The sequence below is a fragment of the Hermetia illucens genome, chromosome 1 (genome assembly GCF_905115235.1).
Source record: "Hermetia illucens chromosome 1, iHerIll2.2.curated.20191125, whole genome shotgun sequence".
NCBI classification, from domain to species: domain Eukaryota; kingdom Metazoa; phylum Arthropoda; class Insecta; order Diptera; family Stratiomyidae; genus Hermetia; species Hermetia illucens.
In genome coordinates this window covers 82340786-82368256 of record NC_051849.1, presented here as the reverse complement: position 1 = coordinate 82368256, position 27471 = coordinate 82340786, and the positions used below count along the sequence as shown (strand labels likewise).

Below are 27471 nucleotides of genomic sequence, written 5' to 3'. Positions count from 1 at the left end.
AGACCTCCCTCCAGACAACATTATCACAGAGATGCTAAGCGGCTCTGGCAGATGGAGTTGTTTTGCGAATTAAATTCGGGATTGAGTTCGACCTGTGAATGGACCGGATGGTAAGGGATTCTCTGAACTTATAGCTCCCTTCCTTCTCTTCCCTTCCGTTGGCGAAAGAAATTTTCTAACTTGAAGGCTTTCTAAGCCGGTAGAGCGGGAGGGATAGTCCCAGGCTAGTTCTCTGATGAAAGGGAGGTATTCAGTTGGTAGTCCAATGGTGTACCGTTTCAGGAATGGATCACTCTGTGCGTAAAAGCATTCACCTATCCTACCCCGAAAAGTAAAAGAAGTCACCTTTAGGAAACCTCTCCTGAAGTACATGTAATTCCTCATAGAAAACATCCTTCTCCACTAAATCGGAAGTCTACGACGATGAATAGCACTGCATAATTTCGATGTGTAGCCTGAAGCGGAATCTTGCATCAGTCAGGAGTTCGTCAGAAACCGGTTTCCAGGTCTAGAAAGCGTTCCTCTCAATTATCGCCTGTATCACTGACACTGGATTCGCGGCAGATACCACATGATTTTTCAAAGTTCAAAATCACATTGTCGCAAAAAGGAGAGGAATATTCTCTCCTCTCTTCGCTTAGGCCCAGAATATTCAACTTATTATGCTGCAATTCTTCTGCGTTGTGGCAATGCTTGATACCGGTGTCAAGGATCGTGGAAACAGTCCGTAGCCAGGAAATCAGCCCCTATATGAAGCTTTTCGCTTTTGGGTGGCAGTAAAATTTCGGAATCTGCAGGCTGCTTATGCACAAATTTCTATGCTCTTCAGTCGCCTTTTATAGAAAGTAGGCAAGATTTCATGTGTGTTCTTGAGCATCAACTCTCTAGCAGATATTGAGAGCTGGATTAATTTTACTAAAATTTATTATTTTGGAAATATGAGGTGCTCCGCTGCCATGAAGCAAAACCACTCGATCTACGTTGAACAATCTAGGTAGTTAAATACAGAATCTCATTGAATTGAGCACAGTACTTCTTGCACTAATGATTTTACTTTCTTCAAAAAAAAAATGAACAACTCTATTTGCAGTCACCAAACAATCGCCGTATCTGGCTGATGTCTTACAGATGCGCTGGTGTCAGATTTTGCCAGAAGGCTCAGCTCATCGTAGTTCATCAATGATAAAACCACCGCGATGCGGTTTGTGCCTTTACCGTTTCTGCTTCACATGCCCTACAAATGTTTCTAGTTACATCCACTGTCTTGTGACCAAGTTTAAATTTAAATTTATGAAGAAAATGGAAATATTCCATGCTTTTGTTAAAAACAAACCCTTATTAACATTCCCATTGTCATTGCCATACTCACTTTTCTCAAAAACATGCCAATTGGGCTCAAATTCAGTAAACAGGTTGAAACTGTGAACACCTATGCGTGCGATGAATTAATTTGTTGCACGTTGAACCTAAAGGGGGAAGTACGGCCTGTAAGGTAGAAAAAAGACATTCATTCCAACATTTTTGTGTTTTTGGTGCTAACGTTGCCACCAAATATTTTGTCTTGCCTTCATTGATGTGCAGCCCAAGATCTCGCGCCACTTGCTCGATCCAGATGAAGACAGTTTGTACGTTTTTTGTTTTACGTTGATGATTTACCTCTTTAGTATGAGCCAATGTTGTTCTGAACGTATGGAGCTATCCGATCTAGCAAGATAGCAGAGAATATCTTATAGATGGTACTCAGCAACATCATAGCTCTATAATTGCTGCACTGTGTGATATTTCTCTTTTTATGTATGGGACAGATAATGCCTCGTTAGCAATCGTCAGACATTGATTCACTATCCCACACCTTGAGCATAAGTTGATGAACCGCTTGGAGTAATTAGTCGTCTCTATATTTAAACAATTCGGCTGTAATTCCATCGGTTCTTGACGAGCTTGGAGCACTATGCCAATGAGATAGTGATCCGAGGCTATATTGGCCCCCTAAATGTTCTAACATTCATTAAGGCTTAGAAGTGGCGGCGTTAGATCAACACGTGGTCAATTTGGTTGAAAGTGGTCTAGCCTGGAGACGCCCACGTTTATTTGTGGACCGTTTTCCGCGCAAACCACGTACTTCTAACAACCATTTCGTTTGTCACTGCTAATTGTATAATCTGCAGTCCGTTATCATTTGTATTTTTATGTAAGCTATGGAAGCCAACGTATCGCCTGAATAAGAGCTCCGTCCCTACTAGGTTGCTAAAATCCTCAGATATGATTTTGATATCATACCTGGAACAGGCTTCGAGGTTTCATTCTACTGCCCCGTAGAAGTTATCTTTCTCCGACTCTGCAGTCTCCTTTGTAGGAGCGTAAACGTTAACGAACCTTATCTTTCTGAATTTGTCTCGCAAACGCAAAGTGCATAGCTGTACGTGTCCGTTTTCAAAGCCGATAACCGTAGGTTTCATTTTTTGGCTGACTAGGAAACCAACTCTGAGCACATAGCTTACTGAATGGCCACTATAATACAAGGTGTAGTGGCTCTTCTCCAGGAAACCGGTTTTTTTTCAACGCGTCTCTTGCAGAGCTATTACATATTTGGACAGGGTAATGGCTTGCTGCTTGGTGGCTCCATGTCTGTACAGGGAATGCACGTTCCATGAGAAAATGCGTAAATCGTTATTCAGTTGTCGTTGTGGAATCGTTCCTTTTTTGGCTTCGTGAAAGGTTGTTTTCCGTGTAGGGTTGTCAGTCCTATCCAACCCCGAACCTGGGGGACCATTTGGTACAATTTGTCCCGTGTGTAGTCGCGGGAGAGTCACCTTCGTCCTTCTCCGTCTGCAGATTTTCGTTAAGGAAGAACTCCCTGCGGTCACCACGTGTGAGATGTAAGGTATTAAATGAGAGGTCTCGAGGATTACTTTCCAAAACAGGTATTGGTTTTGATATTGGTTTCAAAAGGGAGAAATGTGAGGTTTAGAAAAGGTCAATTACGTCGGGAACCCATCGTCAGAAACTACTCAACCAAAAAATATTAAAAAAGTGTAGCGGTCGGTGAACATAGTACCTTGGCTCCAAAATACTCTGCATTAGGATATCTGCTCCAACCAAGTTAATAATAGTATATTATTATAGATATTTTGAAAATTTACAGCAAACTCGTCTTATGGGGGAAAATCCCTGTAAATAACGGTTGTCCTACAATTTTTAAGAAAAATTGAAAGCATTTATTGTGATTCGGAAAATTGCATGATATTATTGACATTGAAAGGTATTGAAACATGGCAGGTTATAAAATAAAATGGCGGCGCTACAGCTCATCAAAATTGACTTCTCGGGTTTGCCCGGTACACCTCCTTATCGTGTAATCAATGGGTAAAATTTTTGTCATTGAAATATGCTATTTTGCTTTACATGAACCTAAATTTAGCAAAAAACGTGAAAAACAAAAATTAAAGAAAAAAATCACTCTTTCGTGCATAAGCGATAAGTTATTTATTATAACAAATTAATTGAAATTCTAGGTCCAAGCAAAGGCCAATGAGTTATGGAATATCTGAACAAAATTTGAAGTCAATTACTTTATTACTTTTAGAGTTACATTCCAGGGCGCGTTTTGAGAAAAACTCATTTAAAAAAGTGAAGCGATGGCGGCTTTACGGTTTCTTACCCAGGCAGAGGCAAATCGTCAGACGCTGCCTCACCTCTGCCCTGGGAGCAGCGTGACCGTAGCGGCTTGAGTGAGTACTGAAGTCATCCACAACACAGCCCTCCGCGACACCTATAAGAGGGAAATGGGTGCCGCAATAACCGCAGTCAACAGAGGTCCTGGAGATGAGGCATCAACAAACGATCTTCACTACCACCTGAGAACATTATCATTGGTACGGCCACAAACATACTTGGCCCCAGCCGCAAAAGGAGCCGGAACGGCTGGTTTGACGATGAATGTAAGCTAGCAACGAAACGGAAGAATGCCGCATACTGAGTAAAGTTGCATTCTCTCTTCTCTCGGGCACGCGCAGAGATTTATCACGAACCCCGTCGAGCGGAGGAGCGACTTCGCACACGGAAAGACGAAGCCTGGGAGAACCAACAGGTCTGTGAACTCGAAAAGTACAGAGAGGAACCCCACCGGGGGCGGAAATTTTACCAACAGGCCAGCAAGATGAAGCTTTATACACAATGGTGCTCATTCTGCCGTAACAAAAAAGGAAATCTGATTTCCGACAGAATGGGCATATTGGAGCGATGGATTGAGTACTTTGATGAGCTACTCAACAACCAGAACATCGGCGAGTTGGAGGTCCCGCTAACTGAAGGCGACGGACAAATACTCCCACCACCAAGTTTAGGAGAAACAGTCCGTGCAATCATTGGTTTAAAATTCATAAGCCGCCAGGAACCGATGGAATTACTGCCGAATCGGTTAAAAATGGAGGCGACCAGTTACATCAAGTGGTTCATCAACTTGTGCTTAAGGTATGGGACAGCGAATCAATGCCTGACGATTGGCAACGAGGCATCATCTGTCTCATACATAGAAAGGGAGATATCACACAGAGCAGCAATTATAGAGGTATCACGTTGCTGAATTCCACCTATAAGATATTCTCCTCTATCTTGCTAGGCCGGATAGCCCCATATGCTCAGAACATCTTTGGCTCATTCCAAAGAGGCTACACTCACACTGATAGCATAGGCAGGGTGAAACTGTACACGGCCATGAGAGAATTCGGTATCCCGAAGAAATTGATAAGGCTGACTAAGCTGACCCTGACCAATGTGCGAGGCCAGATAAAAGCAGCAGGATCACTCTCAAGACCATTCGATATCAACAGCGGTCTACGACAAGGGGATGCACTATCATGCGTCCTCTTTAACCTGGCCCTCGAGAAAGTGATCCATGATGCTTGAGGTAAATGCAAGAGGTACGATCCTCTTTAAGTCCACTCAACTACTGGCCTATGCTGACGATATCGATACCATGGGAAGAACCACCCGAGACGTACAAACTGCCTTCATCCAGATCGAGCTGCACATCAATGAAAGCAAGACAAGATATATGGTGGCAACGTCAGCACCGAAGACGAACCGACCAACAACATGATACCGCCTCCGTCAAACAGGAAGAAGAGGAATAGAAGAATACAACTTTGAGATCGTTGATAATTTCTCCTATCTAGAGTCGAAAATCATAACCGATAACAGCTACGATGATGAAATCCGCGCACGGTTGTTGGCAGCCAACAGAGCCTATTTCAGCTTACAAAAACTGTTCCGCTCGAAACGTCTCAGCATGGGGTCAAAGGTCTTACTGTACAAGATTATGATCTTGCCAGTCCTCATGTATTCCTCGGAAACTTGGGTTCTTAGCAAGAAGAATTGCAAACTCTTGGTGGCGTTGGATAGAAGAATCCTCTGAAGAATTTTTGGCCCCCTACATGAGGATGGACGATTCCGTAGCCTACACAATAACGAAATCTATGAGCGATACCATGGCCGTCCGGTTGTGGATAAAATCCGGCTCAATAGGTTACGGTGGGCGGGTCACTTAATCCTTATGGATGAGGTTGATCCAGCCCGGAAAGTCTATGAGGCAATATCTATGGTAGAAAAAGAAGACGAAGCAGATCCTGCCTGAGGTGGAGCGATGTCGTGGGTCAGGACGGCAGACAGCTTTTAGAGACATCGAATTGGTGGACCTCGGCGCAAAACCAGGATGTCTGGAGTTCCTTATTAAGGCAGGCCTAGACCGGATACCGGTTGTTGCGCCGTTGATGATGATGGTTGTGCTCTCAAATATTCTTCCGGTTACCTACTTGTTCCTTTTGCCTTCTAAACCCAAAATGATGTTGGAAACTGAAATAATGCCTGTGTCAAATGTACGACTATTTCCGATCAAAATCTTTCGAATAAATCACGTGCTGCAGACAGACATAGACGGATAGACAGGTGGACAATAAACCGACTCTAATTGTATTATTTTACTGAAATAGTTTGGATATTTTTATTGTGAAACTGTTGCACCAAAGAAAACCTTAACCTTTTGTTCTCTAGAACGTAACCATCATTAGACTGGGAACTGAATTTCAAAATATTTTATCCTTGAAAAATGTAAAATGTATAACGAAGGCCAGGAATAATATTGGAATTTTAAATCTCTTAATGAAGTAATTGGACCGTGAATATGCTACCAAGAAGCGCAGGCACTAAATCAACACAATACGTATCTTTCTGCAAATTGCCCTATTTTCATTTCAAAATATAATGTAGGTGAAAGAGCGATCTTATTATTCGACATACATTTTCAGCTTCGCTAGAGTATCCAAGCAAATCTTGAAGGACGGCACAGTATTATAAGTACACACATGAGTATTAAATCATATGTGCTCATGTCTCAACCTTCCCAATCTTCGAGCACACAACACAAATCGTTGTCGCTATCGAACAATACTCTAGGTCACTGCTACAAATCTGCAACATAACATTCCAGCACCAGAGACGTTGCAAACTGTTGATTCCCAACTGCATCTTTCACCCCTGCCTACACGATGCACTGCGCCGACGCCCTTCCCCCTTCATCGAAATCGTAGCAAAACAAATACCTGTTCTCCAGGTGAAAATTTCCACTTGGATTACAGTGAAGCCTGCGTCACGCGAGGTGACCAAACAGTATGCCTAGCCTCGCAGCACTATAGGATCTTACAAGCACTCGATATTCGAGTCTTGGGCAGATGCGGTGCTTGCTGCCCTGTGCCTTGCGATGTATTTCCGAAAGTTGAAGCCCATATAAAAGGACTTGTCTGGAAGGAGACTCCAGTTAGTTGAAATTGGACGTGGATTCGTGTCAAGTGAATCTGGATTTGTTGCTCATGCGGCCCGTGTCGCACGCTCGAGAATAGTTACTCCGTGGAAGCCGAACTAAAATGTATCTGCCCGAGAGTATCTAATAAGGGATCATTACCGAGTTACGAGAGTTCAGTACCTTTTTGATTTGTTTATTCGTTCGTACGTTGGTTTGTATTTAGTTTCCGACTGTTGATTTTTAATTGGGTTGATTCGAAAACGGCAAAGGCTCCACAATGGATTCGAGGACATGTCTTACACTGGGATTACTCTTCCTGCATCTGGGATCCTCGATTTCGGATTCATTCGGTAACGCTTTTGAAGATGTTCAAAATAATGTTGTACTTCGCGATAGTAAAAGCGTAGTGAAGAATCGACCTACCCTAGCGAGTGATGGTGTGCCGATGGTGATGGGTGGTGGTATTGAGCGAAGGGTGATTGATGGTGGTGCGAACAGTGATAGTAATGATAGTAATGAGAATGCAGAAGAAAGTGGTGACCCGGTGCCAATGTCCTTGGCTGATCAAGTGAAATTATTGTCGAAGCAATTGAATGCTCTGAATATGCGTCGACGAGAGGACTATAAAATGTTGGAGAATAGTTTATTGAAGTCGATCACAAGGACTACTGCGACGACGGGTCCGGATGGAATCAGTTGGGATATTAAACAAGAATTGGAGCAATTAAGGTAATTACACTGTTGGTATTCTTAAAATAGTCCTCCTTGGTTAGAAAGTATTGTTGAAAAAATGGAATGATTTTCGAACAAAAAAACATTTAATTGTCAGTTACAACGTAACAAATATACAAGGGCTTCGTTGAACGCTGTTATGAGTTCGTGGAAGGTGAATTTATAATCAAAAGGAAATGACCCATTTGTTATTATTTTTCCTTTTCATTAAAACAGTGAATACTGATAGCACTATCGAGAAAGCCATTCATTCAGAGAAAAACAGATAGATTTAGATGGATCTGCCGAAAATAAAGTTAATTTTTATTTACTAATATGGAAGGATTTTTTTTCATTTTTTAACTAAATCAAACGTACTGATGTTTTGCAATCATTTCAACAATTCATTCGCGAAAATTGTTCGAATTTTGTCATGTATCTTGATCGCATTCCTGATTGAATATTGAAAGTGTCAGATTATTAGAAGTTTTTTCTCCCCTCGTCAATGATGAGTGAACCCGAGTTCGTGGCCCCGTCGTTTTATTGCAAATTAGTTAACCTGATGTGCAGATCAGGTGGTGTGTCGATGGTGAGATGTTTTTTGATGGATTCATACCTACAGCTTATAGTATGCAGTATAGTATAGATAGTATAGATACTTTCAATTTTTATGCTGCGGAAATTGCAAGATGCAGGAGCAACGGGTGATTCTTGATAGTCGTTATTGAGCTCTTTACTTTGGTGGTAAAATTGTAAATAATTTCTTGGTGACTTGCCTTTTTTTCAATTTGTTGTTCACATGGTATTTTGAAACTAATAATAAATAACAATAATAACAACAACAAGAAAATGAAAGTCTAAATTATTATCGTTACATGTGGTGGGTGCTAACATAAAGTCCTATCATATCCTTGTACACATGTATGTCCAGTGGGCTTTAGTGATCATTAGAAAATTAATTTGGTTGATAAAAGGCGAACTGAATCATCATACTGTCAGAACTTTCTGAATTTCCTTGAGTCTATATGCTATAAAGAAGTCAATCAATATAATGGAAAAATATGATAAAATCATAGCTTTTTCAACTTTTCTCTGTTGATCTGAGCAGCAGAAGTCTCGGACTACTACTTTTAGGAATTGGAATAGGAATTGCCATATTAATATTCGATAGGGTACGGATTTAAATTTCGCTTCACTTACTGCTCAACTGTTGTCTTTTAGTCTGATCAACCTTTCCCATTTATCAGTGGTCCTACGTGTACTGTTCTGAAACCATAATCTACGCAGCCCTTATCCAGCGACGATTATAGAAAGCCTACCTTTTCCTACTACTACTGAAAATCGCTCCGAACGCTAAAAGCTTTGTATCTTAGAATCCATTCTATATTTTCATATTTGCCTGTCTGTCTGTTAATCGCAGTTCCCAAATACGGAAGATAAACGTCCAAAGGGTTCATCTGGAATGTTTTTGGTTGCATAACATGATTGGATGTCCGCAGTAGTAGAGAACTCTAAGGGAATATTCCCTGTGAATTACATATATGTATAGTGCAGTAAACTCATGAGCTTCTTTTAGATTCAATATTTGATCTTACAATTTTTATCGCATACTTCTGAAATATTCCTACATACTTTTACGAATACTGGGATTTCTACATGGTAAGTATTCAAGTTTAAACCTCTTTTAACTTCATATCAAGCTGGTGAAACTGAAGCACAATTTGACTGTGGAGATGCCTTATACACCACCAAGGAGTGAACAAGGAACACTAAAAGACAGTCAGGCTCTACAAAATGAAGTCCTACGTTTGCGTCAAATCGCATTCTTTGAGTTACATTGAATGTAGATTCCCGGTACAAGTGAAATGGGATACATTTTTTTCTGCATAGAGTATTAGGAAATATGCGGATTACTTCTTTCTGATATTAAATATTTTAGAAATCGGATTGACAAAAATTCATAGCTGACTAAAGGTAAAGTTGGTTGTCGTGCTTGACATGTTTTTTTTATCAAGGTAATCTTAGATTAGGGTATTAATTCCACATTCTACGCACTCGCCTGCGTTAACTTGAGTCATGTCTGTGGTTCTCAACAGTTACCTTGAATGAGAGGAAGGATGAAGGCGAACACTATTCTGGAAACTCCAGTTGTTAAAACCAATACTTTTCTGCATATATTTAGAACTGAAATCTGAAGATGTGAGAATTGTTCTGCCGTTAAACTTTTTTTTTATTTGAAATTTAGGTAGCTGGTCTGTCTTACGTCATTTTTATTAACTCATTTTAATATTGCTTAGCAAATTCAAGAGAGTTTGTCATATGTTTCTGGTTCTCAAAAATTGTGAGACTTTTTGTGAATGCCCTGTAAATGCAAATTAAGTGCAGCTTTCGAAGAGGTTACGATTGCTTTATTGGTATTACTCTATACTGAGTGCGGACTCAGGTGGATGTGAGGTTTATTTAAGACATGTGCTCCAGGTAAGGGCTGCGACTTCAACGCAACGAAGCGCATCTCCACGAAGTGAGCTCATAAGGAAGTTTGCCCATGGTATGAACGTAACCAACCTCCATAAAACTTCCACAAGGGGCAGCTGCAAATAACCGGACCAAAAGCATATCCCAAGTTTTCTCTTGGAGCACAAGTTCTTCTCCCCCAACTCTATTATATTTATTATTTCTTGGGGATACTTCTTTTGTGGTTAGTTTTGCCACCTGTATGAAGAATTGTTTCACAGTTTACCTGAACTTCTGTCATATTCGCTTCTGACATTTTTTGGGTTTTGTGTAAAACAAAACCTTATTAAAAGCGATTGACTGTCTGACTGCCTGCTACAAGCGAAAAGGGCTAAATCCATCCGAACGAAATTTGATGGAAGCTATGTTATCCCACTCATATGGTAAGTTACATAATTTTAGTTGGAGTTTCAAAGGGGGCTCCCCACACATGCAAAGGGTGGAAGTAAAAAATTTTTTTACCGGATCTAATGAAGATTTATAAACTGGTTGAGGGTTTGACTGACACCAATAATGACAAGTTTCTTCATTAACAAAGCTATTCAACCAAAAATATGCCTCCTCAGAGAAGATGATTTTTCGATGAAAATTTTGATCAGTTTTCGTCACTCTTAGAACTACATAGATCGTCGATTTCACGTCGAAATTGATGGTTATTAGGGTTGAGGTCTTGAGCCAATATCATTTTATGACGTACTCCTGGATCCAAGCGCAAAATCCGCCAGGTAGTCATCATAAACAGGGCCAACGCTGAACGGCTCAGAATCCACACATTGTCGTTGGTGTCTACGATCGCTTCAACAGTTGCCATATTCTGGAAACTACACACGTTACGATATCGTTTTGGTGGCTTAGTTTCATGTAGAGTAAACTTAGACTCTTTGATTCTTCACTTTAATGTGATATTGATATTGAAAGTGTTAGAATGTAGTAAATTTGCACAAAAGTAACGATTTCCACCAAACTTGGTACCATTATGCTCTACATTATGGTCTCAATTACTGCACTTTTTGCATCTAGGTTGAATTTAAGGGGGGTTTCAAGCTAATTTCTAAAAAATGTAGCAACACATCATAACTAATTTTATTTGAGCAGATGCTGATATGAAGGGTATTTCGAGCCTAAACAATTAGTGACAGTTTCGGTTGATTAGCTTCTGATAATGGATCTGTGAAAAAGTGATCAATTTGAAGCGCCCTCACTCCTGTCTTTTGCATCACATGTCAGAATTGAGGCTAGCTCTGGGAAGTAATAAACCGCATAGCTAAATTCATGGAATAAATTTATAGTGTACTGAAAAATTCCTCTCACGAAACGATATCGCTTTTAATTTTTTGTAAATAATTTCTCGATGATTGACTCTTTTCTTCTTTTTATTTCTCACACGGTATTCTGGAAATGATAATTAATAATAATAACAACAAGAAAGTTAAAGTCTAAATGATTATCGTTACATGTGAAGCTTCTTTTGTGGTGATAGCTCTGAAGCAAGAGTCCAAAGATACATATGTCCAACTACATTCCAGCACAAAACTACGGCGTAACCTCAATTCGGAAGATAATATGGATGGAAATATCCATTTCGGCCGAACTAAGAGGATTCAGAGAATATTGGACTTTATTTTTATTTTTTCATCCGCTATCAAAAGAAGGGTGACTTTCTAAGTTACAACACTAGAAGATGGAGGAGGGGAATAAGTTATAAGTCGATATTGCCTTATTGTCGAAAGCGTAAACCTTATCTCCCGATATTTCCTGTCTCATAAAAGTCAATATTACATAATAAGCTTAAGCGAGGATTTTGCAAGTGGAATTGGCGTAGACAGCTTACTTCAGGGGCTATTCAACTAAAAAATATTTCTAGCTTACCAAACTATACAGCTATTCTTAGATGAATTTATTAGCCGTTACAAAGCCTCAGGTTCGTTGAAAATGTAAAGAAGGAATGTATTGTCGGTAGTTCCCACAATAACGCTTTACTCTTTTCTAGGTTTTCATTTATTCACCAACTGTTTGATATCTGCTAAAGTTTTGTAGCTTGAGAAATGAAAAAATGATGGCCCTTTGTAGGCAGCAATTCTAAAACGATAATTTTTAAAAACACACTTCAAAACTTTTTTTATTTTGAATTATAATGGGATTGTTTCTACGAACAGAATGGGGATCAGTATTAACTGTTTGAAGAAACGGGGATTCATTCATCATTACTTGCGATTATTTTGGGTATTTTGGGTAAAACAAGATTTTGGTTAGGACTTCTGGACTGTCCACACCAAGCTGATTTCATGGTTCGTGTAGCTTTCAGAAACACTTCAAAAAAATGTCGGTCGATACGGGCTTGCATGCCTTTGTACTAGCTACACTCGGGAATGTGGGGATCCGTTTGAACACACCAGTGGAGCTTCGGTAATTGGCTTTAGCTTTTTTTGTGTTTGCCCTCTCTTTTTTGTCGACTCTGGTAACATTAGGCTGATCCTTTAGCCACCTCTTCACCATTTAAGTTATTACAAATGGCGCCCAATGTGTTCCAAAGAGGCCGTTTAATTTCAAAGAAGTGAACCTATAAAAAACCTTTTTCCGGCTCCAAATTTCAATTCGGTGGGTCGGATGGATAGACAATTTCTCAATAAAAGGACGGAAATGAAACTACGAATGCGGAGGCAGTCGGCAAATGCTATGCCTATTCCGTCTGGAATATTTCATCCCGATATCATTATATAATGTGTCAACATTATATAAAGAGAACTCATATGGACGGTGTAGTTGGATATATGAGGAAATATTTTTAATTTTTAGCTATGCGCGAATGGAAAAATGTACATGGGAAATTTCTCACATAAGATGAACACAAAACCTTTAGACTTCGGTACTGGGACTTCCTTCTAGTGTATGTATTATGTAATATTTGCGTTTTATGGAATTTTACTGCAGATATTTCTAAGCCAGCTGCAGGCCTATCTGACGCTATGGGTCGACTATCTGTTTATTTTCCGGCATGGAACAAATTGTATTAAACCACTTTCATGACTGAGAAAGATGATGAAAACATACGCAACATTTTTATATGAGTCTACAGGGATTATTCTATTTTATCCCTAAAGCTGGAAAGTACATAAAAAATGGCTCTCATAACAGTGTGATTTTTAAAAAAGACTTAACCCTATTCTATGTTGAACATAATATTCATATGTAGATCAATGTTCCTTAAAGTTGAGTGGGGCAGATTTAATTTTGGCTTCTTTATATACAAGTAGAGGATTCGTCCGATCTGCTTTCTTCTAAATAATTTATCCCCTGCTTACTTTCTACTTGCGCAACAAAGCAGAACCTTTCTTGATGTCTGCACTATCTTCAGATTCTGTAGTAACCTAGAGTACTTAACGAATGAAAAGTATTTTTTTATATTTTTAAGGTTTCCTGTGAAACAAAACCTTACTAGAATCGATTCAATGTCTGTCTATCTGTCTGTAACGCCCGATTTAGTCACAAACGACTGAGGTGAGAACATATAGTCGCTAAGTCCCTTTATATACAATGACTGGCATTATTTTGCGTTGGGGCCATGACACCTGCCCCTAAAAGCGAAACAGAGGTGTAAATGTGTTTTTCACATATCATGTCGGGTATCCAATAAACGGGCTCGATTAGTACTTTTCGAAACTAATCTTATTGACCAGGTCTAAGAAGTCATGTTCTGAAAACCTATCCAACCGAAAAATCTGAAAAAAATCACGGCGGTGCATCTGAACAAAATTTGGCCTCAAAATACATCCCCTTCCCATATCTGCACAAATGAAGTTAAGAATAGTATATTAACATATTTCAGAAATTTAGTCAGAAACCCCCTTAAGTTCATACTAGAGGCACAAAATTTGGCACCGGTGTAAGGGATACCATAAAGCATGATTTAATCAAATTCGAAGTTATAGATGGTGGAAATTTTCCATTTTATATGAACTTCGTGCATTCTAAAATGAGTATGACGTCATTATCAAATATCAATTCGTCAATAGCAGAATAAACTAAGCTCATGTGAATAGGAGATCGGAAGGAAACATTTCGTTTTAGTTTTTTAATCATGTGTATATCAGTATCAATTACTTGAGACAGAATATGTATATGCTAATGAAGCTTGGGGTTGTGTCTAATTCAGATATCAACTTACCACGTCTATTCTGTACGCCTACCTTATATCGTTGGTTACTAGCGTCAGCGCCAGCGTGGGAGTCGTTTTTACAGCTCTCTCTTCGCTATTGAAATAACTAGACTCAATTTTCTACCATTGTAGATGAACGAGCAGAATTTTCTGAAACGGATGATATTTTTTCCAAGAATTTGTTTTTCCTCGCACTTTTTTTCTTTAACATGGAGTTGTGATTGTCATTTATATTAATATTGAGTCCTTATCTTAGCCCACGGACTTATCAGTCGTCCATCGTATAATACACGTAAAAGTGACGTCTTCCCTGTGAAGAGATTGAAATCTGCTTTTAAGAATCGGTTCGATGTCTGTCTGCCTGTCTGTATGTCTGTTCTGATTTATCCAAAATCCATTGAACCAATTGTCACGAAATTTGGTGAGAACTAGTGGTCTGTGAATCCCTTTACATATAGCTAGTGCCGCTATTTTGTGTTGAGTTTAAGAAGGGGCTCCCCATAAATGAAAAAGCAGGGTGCATATTTTGTTATAGAATATGACCATCTGGATTATCAAATGGAAGGGCTCAATTAGTACCATATTTAGTATCGAGTAGAACGTAGGGGAGTAAGGGCTCAAAATATGACCCCCAAAAAGTGTAAGTTCTCAGAACCTATCCAACCTAGACGTTTATCTAAATAGCATCTAGGCTTCAAAATACATCCCGTTCCGAAATATGCACAAATAAAGTGAATAACGGCATATTTCCATATTTTAGAATTTCAGCTAAAAACCCCCCGTTAGGATCATGCTAGAAGTACAAAATTTGTCAGTGGTATAAGGGATAACACAAGGCATAACTTTTGAAAGAAATCCATCTATTATTAGTAAAGTTATAGAAGATGAAACTTGAAATATTTGAATTTCACGGATTCTAAAACATATATGACGTCATCATAACATATCAATTCGTCAATACCACAGCAAAGTGAGCTCATATGAAAAATATTTCGTTTTAGTTTTCTAATCTCACTATCAATAACAACTACTCCAGATAGACATATGTATATATTTATATGTACATGCTAATGGAGCTTTGGGGTAGTGCCTGATTCATGTGGATATATCTATACGTAATCTGACTTGATGCTGTCAATGCTATTCAACTTAATCTTTAACATTTGTTTGCGTTATGTCATCGTGGTACTCTGGCGCTATACAATCGTACACCTGTAGATGTTTAAATCAAAACCGGGTATGACAGTGTATAGGTCATATATTCGGAAAGGGCGAGGTCACCGTCCGAGAGCCCGATGGGTCGGAATACAAGCGGAAGAGCGCAAGCTTCTCAGGTGTTCAGTAGATGTGTTTGACGCGCTACATCCCATTTACGGTTTATTGGTGTCCACGTTTTTTTTTTTTAGTTATGAAGGAGCCAGTTGTATTCAACTATGTCTTCTATGGGTTGTAAAGCGGAGCGTAATTGAAACATACGTGCAAATCTTTGCAGGACATGGTAACTGATTTTTTGGAGGAATTTTGGAAATTGACTCCATCGATGTTTTCAGTCCGTGCCTGCTTTGAACCCACCTAAATATTGAACTTCCCTCTTCAAGTACAGAGTAGAACTTCGATTTGATGGGGTTAGATTGAAATAATGGTATGATGTCTATCCAATACCGGGGAGGCTTTTTATGAAATAAGGTCCCAAACGACTTACTGTACAAGTGAGTTAGGATGCTACTACCGCGTGTACTAACTAATTAAATGAACATTTATTCATAATCAATATACATTAGTCTTAAAAACAAGCAAAGGAAATTATGAAATTAACGAGATGTCGAGAAATTAATTCAGTAACAATTCCTTCTCTTAGAGTGTCTGATAAAAATCCTGCATTATCACTTATTAAAGGAGGTCTTATGAAGGTAAATAGGGAAATAGAGGTGTTAATGATTAAGAGTGTTTATTTTAATTGTGAGGGGTCACGTTTTTATATTTATGAACCTGAGAAGTCTGTAAGAATACATCACAATTAAAGTACGAAATATATACCTATTCTCAAATAAAGTAAATAATAATATGCTCCTTTGTTTGGAACTGGAATCGGATTCTCTCATGTGTACCAAAAGAACTTATTCGGACGTACTAAAAGCATATTATGGAATTTTTTTTAAGTGGACGTAAATGTTAAAATGTATCAATATTTGCGTATTTCAATCTTTCTTCAATTGTGGTTTCTTCTAAAATGTCATAGGATGATAGCATTACGCTAATATGGACCGGCATGATATACCAAATGCCTGCACTGACCTTTCTAACTACACGCCTACTGAAAGCTTGTTATAAATGGTAATCATGAGACATGAAGCTCTCAGTTTCGAGTCTACTTTTTGCCTAATTTTTCGCTATGGTCGGATTTCTTCAAATCTGAAACGCCTACATATTGCAAGACTGCGTCTCTGTTAAATGTAGCTTTTGATGTACATACATATGTACATATTTTCTCAAAACCTGATATTTTGTGCCTTAAGGAGTTCTGGAAGTTTGGAGTCATGGATGCGTTCAAACGATGTTAATGCCTCTGTGTTGTTATGATTACAATGATGTGGTTACCAGGGAGAAAGGCTACTAAGCTGCTTTTGAGCGAAATATTCTAAAATAAATGTACTAACAAGATATTCACTTTTGCGTGCACGTTCTTTATTTACCATTACCATTTTAGCAGTTTATCCTAACAACATGAAGCGTCAAGAACTTCACACGTACCGCACATTTCACAGTCGTCAAACTTTATCTTTCAACCGTGGAGCCCTAATTTTCCAACCATCAATTTTGTAACTTTTCTTCCTTTCTAAAGTTGATCTTTCGAATTAAAACAAATAAAATTTCAAGCATTTGTTAATATTTCTCCAGAACTTTCTTATCTTTGCCTTATTTTTCTTTCTTTCTCTGACATGGCCCCAATTTAGCTAAGACCTCCCAATGTTTACTCACGTTGGAGTTTAATCTTTTAACACTTGGAATTGAAAACAGCGAACTTTTGTTCCCTTGTTGACTTCCCAAGGAGTAACCTTCTTCATCCAGTTAGTAATTCTTGTTGCCGCCTCAGCTTTCTCGGGCTTCTCGTTAGAAAGTAAGACTCTTGTTCAAGTGTTATGTATTTACGTTATCATATTTTTTTATGTATTTGCGTAGCATGTTGAATGCTGGGATACACTTCTATATTCTCCCAGTTTCATTGAGCTTTTGTCGTTGTTGTTGCTCGTCGCCAGGGTTTTCTTAAAAGCCGTTTCCTTAGACTTTAGGCAGGGAAGGATGCTGCGGAAATTTTTCGGCTGAATTTATGAATAATACGATTCACACAGGTCGTCTGGTTTGAGGAAGTGAAGGACGTCGTTTTGCACATATATACTCCTTGTTTTAGACGGAACAATGTGTTCCTACAATATTCGGAAGTATTATTTTGGCACTGTGTATGCTAAACAGGATGAAACGGTATAAGCTATATTAAAAGGGGGGCCAATGCTTCCTACATGGCTTTCAAGAGTTTTTCCTTTGGGTATGTGTACCATGTATGTGATTTATTATATTTTCATGTAATTTCGTCTAAATTAGGGAAAATCTTTTTGTTAGTGTGTTTATAATCACTCAATATTGAAGACTTAGCAAGAAAATTATAATTTTTAGAAGAAATTTGAAATTTTGTAAGAAGAAAATAAGCAAATTTTACCGGGGATTAAAGCATTGAATATCTTAAATTGAAGGACTTTCCGGCAGTACTTATTTCTCGGGATTAAAGCTTCATCCTTCTTTTCCGATTTTACATTTTAACTGGAAGCAGAACAAGATCTTGAAATTTGGTTTCAAATCTAAATGCGCGGGGGATGTTACAAGCTTGTGAAATAATATTTTTGAGACAGATTTTATCAACATATGTAGTGCAGCTAAAATCTTCATCACACTCTTTTTTTTTAAATCAAATTCAAAATTAGCCCTCAGTCCTGATCTAAGCATTGTAAGACCACCGATTGATAGAAGTACTGTTGCCATTCATGTACCGTCAATTAATATGTAAAACCGAATCAATAAATATAGCCCAGTTGAGGAATGGATTAAAACTGGTACAAGTGCAGCCATAGCTCACATAGTCACGAAGAAAACGGAATTTGAGCTATTTTTGTTGTTTTGATAATTGTATTTACAAAACTCTCTGAACTTTTTGTTGTTGTTTGTTGTTGCATATTATTGAATGTATTTTGAATTCCTGTTTCTGGCTAAAGCGAAATGTTGTCCATACAAATGTTTGTTATTGATTGTTATTGGGTAGACGCTAGCTCGAAGAGTCTGCTGAGATGGGGTTTTGTTCGAGTAGCTGAGTCAGTGTAATTAAACTTCCGAACGGATCATTACTTGATCGCATTACGCAGTTTGATATTTTTTTATGGAAAAGAACTCGTTAAAATCCTTTTATAATAATCTTCGAAGTTAGTGTCTTGTAATAGTGAATTTGTGGCTTTCCATGTTGAAGGTGCTCACAGGGAACATATCTGTTTCTGTTTCCGTAAGTTTCGTGTAATTCCAGTCCTGATCCCCGTCTTGTGGGAAACGTCACACGAATTCCCCTACTATATCTAGCTCTTTCATCCTGGCAGTGACGTCCTGGCGCTCTAATTCTGCAATTTTCTATAATCAAGCTCTTTTGATAGTCACATATCAACGTGTCTTGGTGTAAAATGACGTATCAGTTTAACAACACGTGAAAGACTGAAGTGTTGAAATTACCACCCCATATCCCGAGCCTAGCTGGCGAAGAGGTGAGCAACAGCGTGTGAATGGAATACTCCAGTGGAGTTTCAATATTTCGGGATGGACCTTCACGGGTATTTTCACTAAATTTTTAGTTTTTGGGATAGCTGTTCCCCTGGGTTGACTCCACAATAGTCTATTGGCCCGCGTTTAATCCACTTGGGCATTACACATAACAGTTGTAATGACCCAAATAACATATGTAATATTTTTCCAAATCTGTTTACATATCGAGTTCCTTACGGGGTATACTGCAATGGATATTATCTATATAAAACACTGGTTAATGTCTGCTTACCCGAATAGAGGTGACTCTTCAAAGTTAATCTCGCGATGCAAATATTTATGATAACCACAGTATCATGAATGGAAGTAAGTCAGGCGCTAAGTCCTTTCTTTTTGTTTCTGTTAAACCAATTTTCAGAACTACTCAGCGAGTCTTGTGGCAATCTTCGAAGTTGTTCCACCGTGGTTGCCATGTTCTTTACAATCTCTTTTTATAAAGGCCAAATACTAGGTCTATCTGGATCATACCTCTCTCTATGATGTCGTTGGAATAACGAACTCGCTCTTCGCGGGACTGATTGTAATGTAAAATTAATAATAATAATAATAATCGTTGGCGCAACAATCCATATTGGATCAGGGCCTTGAAGTGTGTTAGAGCACTTCATTCAAGACCGTAACGGTAAACTAGGAGGCAATGTGGTCAGCATTGCGCTCGCCCGAGATTATTACCCTGATTTGACTCAGGTACTCATTCACAGCTGAGTCGACTGGTATCCGACGTCAAATCACGATGCAAATTCCACTGCCACCAGTGAGATTTGAACCGCGACCTTCCGCATGACAGCCTAGTGCTCTAACCACTGAGCTATCCGGACACTAATGTAAAATTACCCGTCTTTTAAATCGGATAGTTTTTTTAGATCAATATCCCCTAACCGCTCTATTGTCTGATATTCTCAACAATATGATAAGGAGAACAATTCATTTGATGCCCCGCAACTTTAGGTCGGTGATAGTAACGATATAATAATTTCTGTAGTTCTCACATTATCATCTCATCTTATTAAGATCCTACTTGGAATTGATAATGCCTTTTGAATTACCGTTCCTTCTCTTCTGCGTATTGCTTCATAAATGAACCTCAACGAAGGGACGAAGCAGTTTTGGTAGACCTGCTACACAGAAACCTTTTCTTATCGGGTCACGGTAGAGCAATTCAACTTGGTGCAGCAGTTCCTCCATCGCTAGATTTTGTTGTAGTCCTTACTAGATAAGTTTATGTGCACATAGATCCAGGAATACAATATATACAGAGAGGAGGATGTTCCTCACGTTCTTTCTTACTGACAAAACGGGATTGAATTTGGACATTCTGCAGAACTGGCTTTCTTTTTCCATACTGCATCATTCGTGCTTTCTTGCTAGTTAGATGGTGTTACACCCTGCTCAATGATGCGAATGACCAATTATTCATTTTCAGCCACAGTATTGAGCCCCAGATCTTCGCTTCTCTGAGTTCTGTTGCGATGTCGTCAGGTCCAGTTCCTTTCACCCATTTCATTCGTTCGATTACTTTCTCGACTTCTGTGGCACTGACGGGTGAAATTGCTCCAAATGCCGGCAGTGTCATTCAGCAAGCAACGTACCCTTAATTTCATTAACGCCACTGAAATGATATTTTGCATGCACTGGTGTCGACTTTTCACAAGTTAATACAGATCTCTCTCACCAATTTTCGTAAAGATCTCGGGTAGTAATGATCATTTGGTTTGCTTCATGGTTTATTAGTATCGTAGTGACAGTAGCTTTTCTTTTCGCTGACATTCATAGATTGCAAGATTGTGAATGTTGGCAAAATCAATGATGCACCAAAACGCCAAAACGTTTACCCCCATGTCGCTTGTTACGTATTTTTCGTCAACATGATCATTAAAATTACCTGCAACATCGTTACAGTTTTTGGGAGGCACGTTACACGTCTTTTTGTTGAGCAACTGTAAGAAGGTGTCTATCTGGAAAGAGTGGGGGCTTTTGGTGGTACATAGCTGGTGAAGTAACGCAGTCGTCCGGCATCGATATTATAGTGAGGTTTGCATCAAATCGGCGTCTTGTAATCTTTCAAAAACGGCAGTGACAATACCATACAAAGTGTTTACAAGTTTAGCGCATTAATGCCGTATGTCTGGGATTGTGGCACCAACCATCGAGTCTTTTTACAGAGCGTGGCAATCGATACGCCTCTTTCAAGTTCTTCAGTGTTACAAGTAAGTCTAGAAATATAAGTGGTTCAGACTAACTTGCGTACGTCCCAACGCGGTCCTTGCGTTAAGAACACTTCTTTCTGTAACCATTTTTGTAACGACAATCAATGCTCTTTTCCGTCCCCAGGTCTCCAGCTATACTTTATTTATCTCTCTTACTTTAGATGTTGCTAACAATATTGTCCCAAACCCTCCTCGTTTATCTGGGCTTAGGGCCAGCATGTTGCGTAAATAACATGGCAGAGTTTCCCAGCCTCCCACCCACACCATGGGTTATGTTATATAATATATAAGAGCAAAGATAATCGGCACTGCTTTTCATGCCTCAATGGAGTACTTTCGTCTTACGGAGCAAATACTTATAGATGAGTTGATTAGAACGGCGAATTGGCAACGAGCTTTCCCCCTATTCCGGACGAGTTTCGGTAATAGTTGAAGTAAATCAACCAAAATCACAATGGTGCGAAAAACTGATTGGTTGCAATCCTTGGCATCAGCCGTTTCGGCCTCTCTCATTTGAAGTCAGCTATTCTTTGGTCTATCCACGAAAATAATTAACCTCTCATTTTCCTGCCGCGCGGAAACAGTTCGAATATAATGAGTTTGACGATAATAAGCAATTGCAAACTCAGAGTCAACTTTGCTGGTGAAAGTGGCTTTATTTCTACACAAAACCGCTGGACAGTTAAATTGTTTTTCATAAATTCACCACTGATTAAACACACAACCTTTCTGGTAATCTTACATACACATCCACATCAATTATTTAATATTTATTACCCTCACTTTATTCTGAATGAATAATTACTTTTGATTGTAATCGCTCAATCCCTTGTAAAATATTTATCCCCAAATCTTTCGCCATTACTCCCGTTCCGAAAAATCATAAGCACAGCATGAAATTCCTGGTACCTATGCGTGCTAATACATATATAATATGTATGAATATGCTTACATAATATGCCTGGTGAAAATGAAACCATACGGGACTGAATATCATGTAACGTACACTAAGTGATTTACTGGCACTCAAGTAATTTGATATCAATGTGATGAGAGGTGATTAAAATGCAGGACTTTCGGAAGATGGGAGATACCCTAATACCGCACAAATATGGGGTGGTTATTATCGGCGTTACGCTTTCAAATATTTAGGATGTGATTACAGTAATTAGCTTTCAAAATTCACCGTAAATAATTACAGATTTCATTCTAATGAATATAAATATCCGTAAGGAGTTCAAGGATTAGACTTTGTTAAGGTGCGCTAACAATGTTAGTGACATTGAATCGAGAAAGTATGCGACCCTCGGGGAGACAGGAAAGGGATACCCCTTTACCTCAGAAGAACTGTTGTACATAACATTATTCTTTCTAGGCAATATAAGCTGAATAGAACCACCTTTTGGTTAGCAAATATTATTATTGCTTCCTGCTTCACCGGAACAAAGTCTATTAAGCTCAAATGTCACTTTGACTCGGCCTTTAGTTTGCGAACATGCTTTCGTCCCAATTAATTTTATCGCTCGGAAACAATATGACCTTAATGGACTATTCTTATTATGTCAAAAATTGGCTGTTTTCATCGACTCCGGAAAAGCACATAAATAACGTTCGACCTGCCAAAATACAATATTATGGCTTCCAGAGCTTATGCAGGCGGTTGAAATCCTGAAACCTCTTTTTCGGCGCCGACAGCCCTCATGATATATTGCTGGATGTGAGCATAAATACTAGATGACATGAACGAGTAGAATATTTTTCCACTGGTGGCGTTCTGAATTTTACTCTTTCCGCTGTTGCTTCCCGTTAAACAACTTGTCGGGGTTGCAGAAAGGTATGGAATTAAGTATCCGTTGGGCTGATATAGCCGAGCAATGGTTAGAACAAATGTCACCAGCGGTTGGGCTTTACTATAAACATAGCATTATGGGAATTGCTTTCCATAATTTATTGAACGCGCGGATAGAGGAAACTAACTTCGGGTGGGTCGTAAATGATCAACTGAAATGAAATATATAATCACAATGTCACCGGTACTCTCCCCTTTGGAAGTATCCACCAAATATATAACATATAATATGTAGTATTCGGACATACCTATTCCATCACAGTGAGGATAGTGTTCGATCCTTAAATGATGAAAATCAAATGCACGCACATAAATACCCCGCAGCATACAAATTCCAATCAAAGAGTGAAGTATCCAATGAGTTCCTGTAATAGATGGAAGGGTTGTTATTTGAAAACTGCAAACAATTGTTCATAGCTATTGATTCACGTTTATATCTTTTCAATGGGGAGCAGTTGCAAATGTTGCTGGCAAATTTGCGATTGGAGTTTGAATCAGCAACCACGGGTTTTATAAACTTTTATATTGGCAGAACTGTTCATGTGTGGTTGAACGTATGCGGATGCGATATCTATTCAAAACTTTGATAAAAGCGTGTATAGATTGGAAGCGTCTATATGCGAGTATATTGGTAGATTAAATTTTGAGGTAGACTTCCATATTTGCTATAGTGGCCAATACCAGGTCTATAAAGCCGTAGTTTCACCTTTGAGATATTTTCTCGTTTTTGAATTGGACGCATAGTAGAGAATTACCAAACTTACTTACATATGTATGTATATATGCGATATATTTTTGGGCTTATGTTGCAACCATTTATTTTCTTTTTTTCTACAGTAGTGATCTTCCTAAAAGTTGTCCAATTGCTAGAGGATTAAGCAGAGCAGTTACTCAGTAGAAGAGTTATTCCACTCATAGCTCTCACATTGTGAATACCACAATGAGATACAGTTCCAACACAGATTTTAGATAGATTCAAATAAACACATCAGTTTATCAAAAAAGGATTTTGCTAAATGTATGCTGCCAACAAACAACTCATCCATATGATCCATTGTGATGTGGTTTACTCCGAGAACAAAACGATGGTAAATGTTGATAGCGACTTATGCGAAGCGTTTAAGTATCACTTTTTTAAGAGTTTTGTTGAAAATAACACCTCATTAAAATCAGTGAAACTATCCATCAGAAAAATTTGAAAAAACAGTGATGATGCTTTCCCCTCTATTCTACGCAAATAAAGTTAATAACATTAATATATATTTCAATTTTACTGCGAATAGTTAATCATAGACCCGTAACTACGCTAACATAGGCTTTAATTTGAAACAGCATACTGGAAAGTTTGGTGGAAATCCTACCATTATTAACAAAGTTACAGTAGATCAATTCGCCTCTATCGTGTGAAATTACTAATACCTAGGATATGTTCAATGGCTTTACACTACGAGCTATGAATAAATGAAACCATCGTGTACCCAAATTATAATTACATAAAAGATAAACAAAGCCTTTCCACCTGAAATGCCGAGCTTCCGGTTTCCGACTTGTTATATGTTGCTACCACGTACACACATGTTGGCCCGGAAAAACTCCCCTTCATGTAGGTCTTAGGCGCGTTTAAATTTTCAACGTTTTAGTCCAAACAGGGAAATCAAAGTACTGTTAATTCGAGAGATAAATAGTTAAATGTTAATTCGAGAGGATATGTTTGACAAACCAGGAAATATGGTTTTGTTGGCATTTATGTTCTGTTGAACCTGTTTGCCTCCTTTTGCAAATATACAGCCATTTGCCCAAGGTCTGTTATTCGGCGAGGGAGCAAGCAGATACCACCACTGCAGTCGAGGTGTTTGAGGAAAAATGATGATGTCCTTTAAACTCCTCGATGGTGTTCACCCAAGGAAATTGGAAAAATAGGGTTGATGACAAGATTTAGGCTTTACGTGGTTGTCGCCCTGAAGGTGTCGTGCCAATGGTTGAACATATGACTAACAAATAAAAAGCGCTTCTCGCAGTTTAACGGATGCAGTTCATACAAACATTCACTTAGGATCTCTTGATATCTTCTGGCTAGAAGTCAACATTCACTTTCTGTGCCTCACTAGTTGTGTCACAAAACTCTATACGCTACCATGGTTTGGAAACCTTAGGTCTTTTGTTCATTTTCACATTTCCCTTAAAACGCTGCGAAGAGCTGGAATTAACATCTCTCTAATATTGCTCCAAATGCTGCTACCAATTTGCGTTCTTTTGAAATGCAATCTTAAATTGGTAAAATGTCTTTATGTAAAAGAATATTGCGAATTAGGATTTTGATTTCAGATTTTCGATGATATGAGGGCTGTCCTTTTTAATCTAGAAAATTTACCAACCAGCCACACTATCTTGGTATATAATGGTTTTTTGGAAAAATTCCTTCTTTTGTGAAAAAAAAACGGTATCAGGTTAGATTCAGACCCGCAGGAAGTGCCGATAGTAAAACCAACATTCGGCCACTACAACCTTAATCAGCAATCAAACATTACAGGTTCTTGCCAATGACGAAAATCTAAACTTTTCTGGTCCCATGTTCAACTATCTGCTCCTTAACTGCTCTTCCTATTCTCCGTTGGTTGAGGTCTTACCTGGTGGGGTTAGTAAAATCTTCTTAGCTACTTTCTTTCTCTCGCCTTTTATCCTCAGCCAAGGATGAATTATTCTCCTTCATCAAGAAAAGTCTTCCTTTCTTATTCACATGTTCTTGTTTTCTCTAGGAAGGTTTGTAACTGCTCTGCTGAATCTCACTGTGCATTCGTATGGTAAGAACGGGATAGCTAATTGTCCCTAGCCCTTCTGTTTCATTGTGTGTGTTTTCGCCCTCCATGTGACAAGAATAAGCAGTTGTGAAATCCTACATACCACAATTTAATATATATAATTTTCATCATATTATTCCCGAGTTGGTGTATCGCAATCTAGCTTAAAACTGTTAAAAATTGCCATCTGTCCATCAATCCATTACGTTTACTTAAAATTATTCAAATTTGGAATATCTCGCAGCCTTAAATCCGAGTTAATGATTATACAGTCATATATTTTCAGAAACATAAACGATCATTAACCTCCTGCTGCTGTCCGGATAGCTGAATCTCACTGGTGGCGGTGGTATTTGTATCGTGGTTTGCCGTCGGACACCAGTTGACTCAGCTGTGAATGAGTACCTGAGTCAAATCGGGGTAATAATCTCGGGCGAGCGCAATGCTGACCACATTGCCTCCTGCAGGCTATTCTGTAGTGTGCCGTTACGGTCTTGAATGAAGTGCTCTTACATTGTTGCGCCAACGATTATTATTATTTTTAACCTTTCTGTTATATATGCTTAGTATTACAATGCTATGTATCTTCGCATACTAGCATGCAATTAGATGCATTTTATGTAATGTAATACAAGGGCACTTTTGTGAGCAATGTTGTGAAATTGAAGACGTACGATACACTTGCACAGTATAAAAGGACAGCTGGTCTTTGCACTGCAAAGTTTAAAACGGGCAACTAATAGGGGAGATAGGGTATTAGCTGAATATTAGTTTACCGGATCGATAAGCAAAGAAGGATCCGAAAACTAGCGGTTGAATGGCAGCATTTTCGGTGGGAGGATACCTAAGAAGGGCGAGGGGCCCAAAGACCGTGCCGCATTGACATCATAGGCGCAAGAGATATTAATTGAAGATACAATCCATCGCCGATTGTCTCTCTCGGCACTTTGGTCACAAGTCTTCGGTGTCTGCAGTCTTATCTCGATGGACATATGACGCACGTAATATTAATAACGTCAGAGGGACTGAAATGTTAAAAAGGACCTCTTCTACATTCCAGTGGCGTACTAGCACCTTTCGACGGGAAAATCCACCCAACTATCTTTAGGTTTTAGGAGAGCTCTGCCCTCCATGATAGAAGGGATGATCCCCTCACCAACGACCTCAAGATCCAGCGACACTATATTTTCTTTGTTACCCAATTGTGGTGTGATTCCAAAGCTATTTCATACAATAGCGCGTTATTGGCCTGTAAAAATTAAGGATAGATCTTCAGTGAATCTGACGTTCTTCACGGATTTTCTTATCAGAACCTCTCAAGGTAGCCAAATAATATTCTGCGTTAATTATCTACCTAGAACAATGATCACATTCAAAGTCACAAGCCAGAGAAAGTAGAAACTATCGTCTCGCATTGAAGAGATGCAGTTTTCGTCAATTTGTGGGTCTTTTAGCATAGATTGCTGTTTGAGTGTCAAACTCTTAGATTCATATTCTATTACTAATAAAAATTTCTTCTATGAAAGTGAGGACAACAATGAGCATGGTAATTTTTTTTATAGGAAACTCAATCCTTCTGG

The 27471-nt window shown here is 38.8% G+C and overlaps 1 protein-coding gene across 1 annotated transcript in view; it reads left to right on the top strand.

Moving 5' to 3' along the window:
- The first annotated feature begins 6676 nt into the window (after positions 1-6676).
- Positions 6677-27471, top strand: part of LOC119646456 (protein scabrous) — a 133509-nt gene continuing 112714 nt past the window's right edge. Inside the window, exon 1 of the mRNA XM_038046906.1 lies at positions 6677-7528. Coding sequence (XP_037902834.1) covers positions 7077-7528 — 452 coding nt within the window. The 5' untranslated portion in view covers positions 6677-7076. The remainder of the gene's footprint in view (positions 7529-27471) is intronic.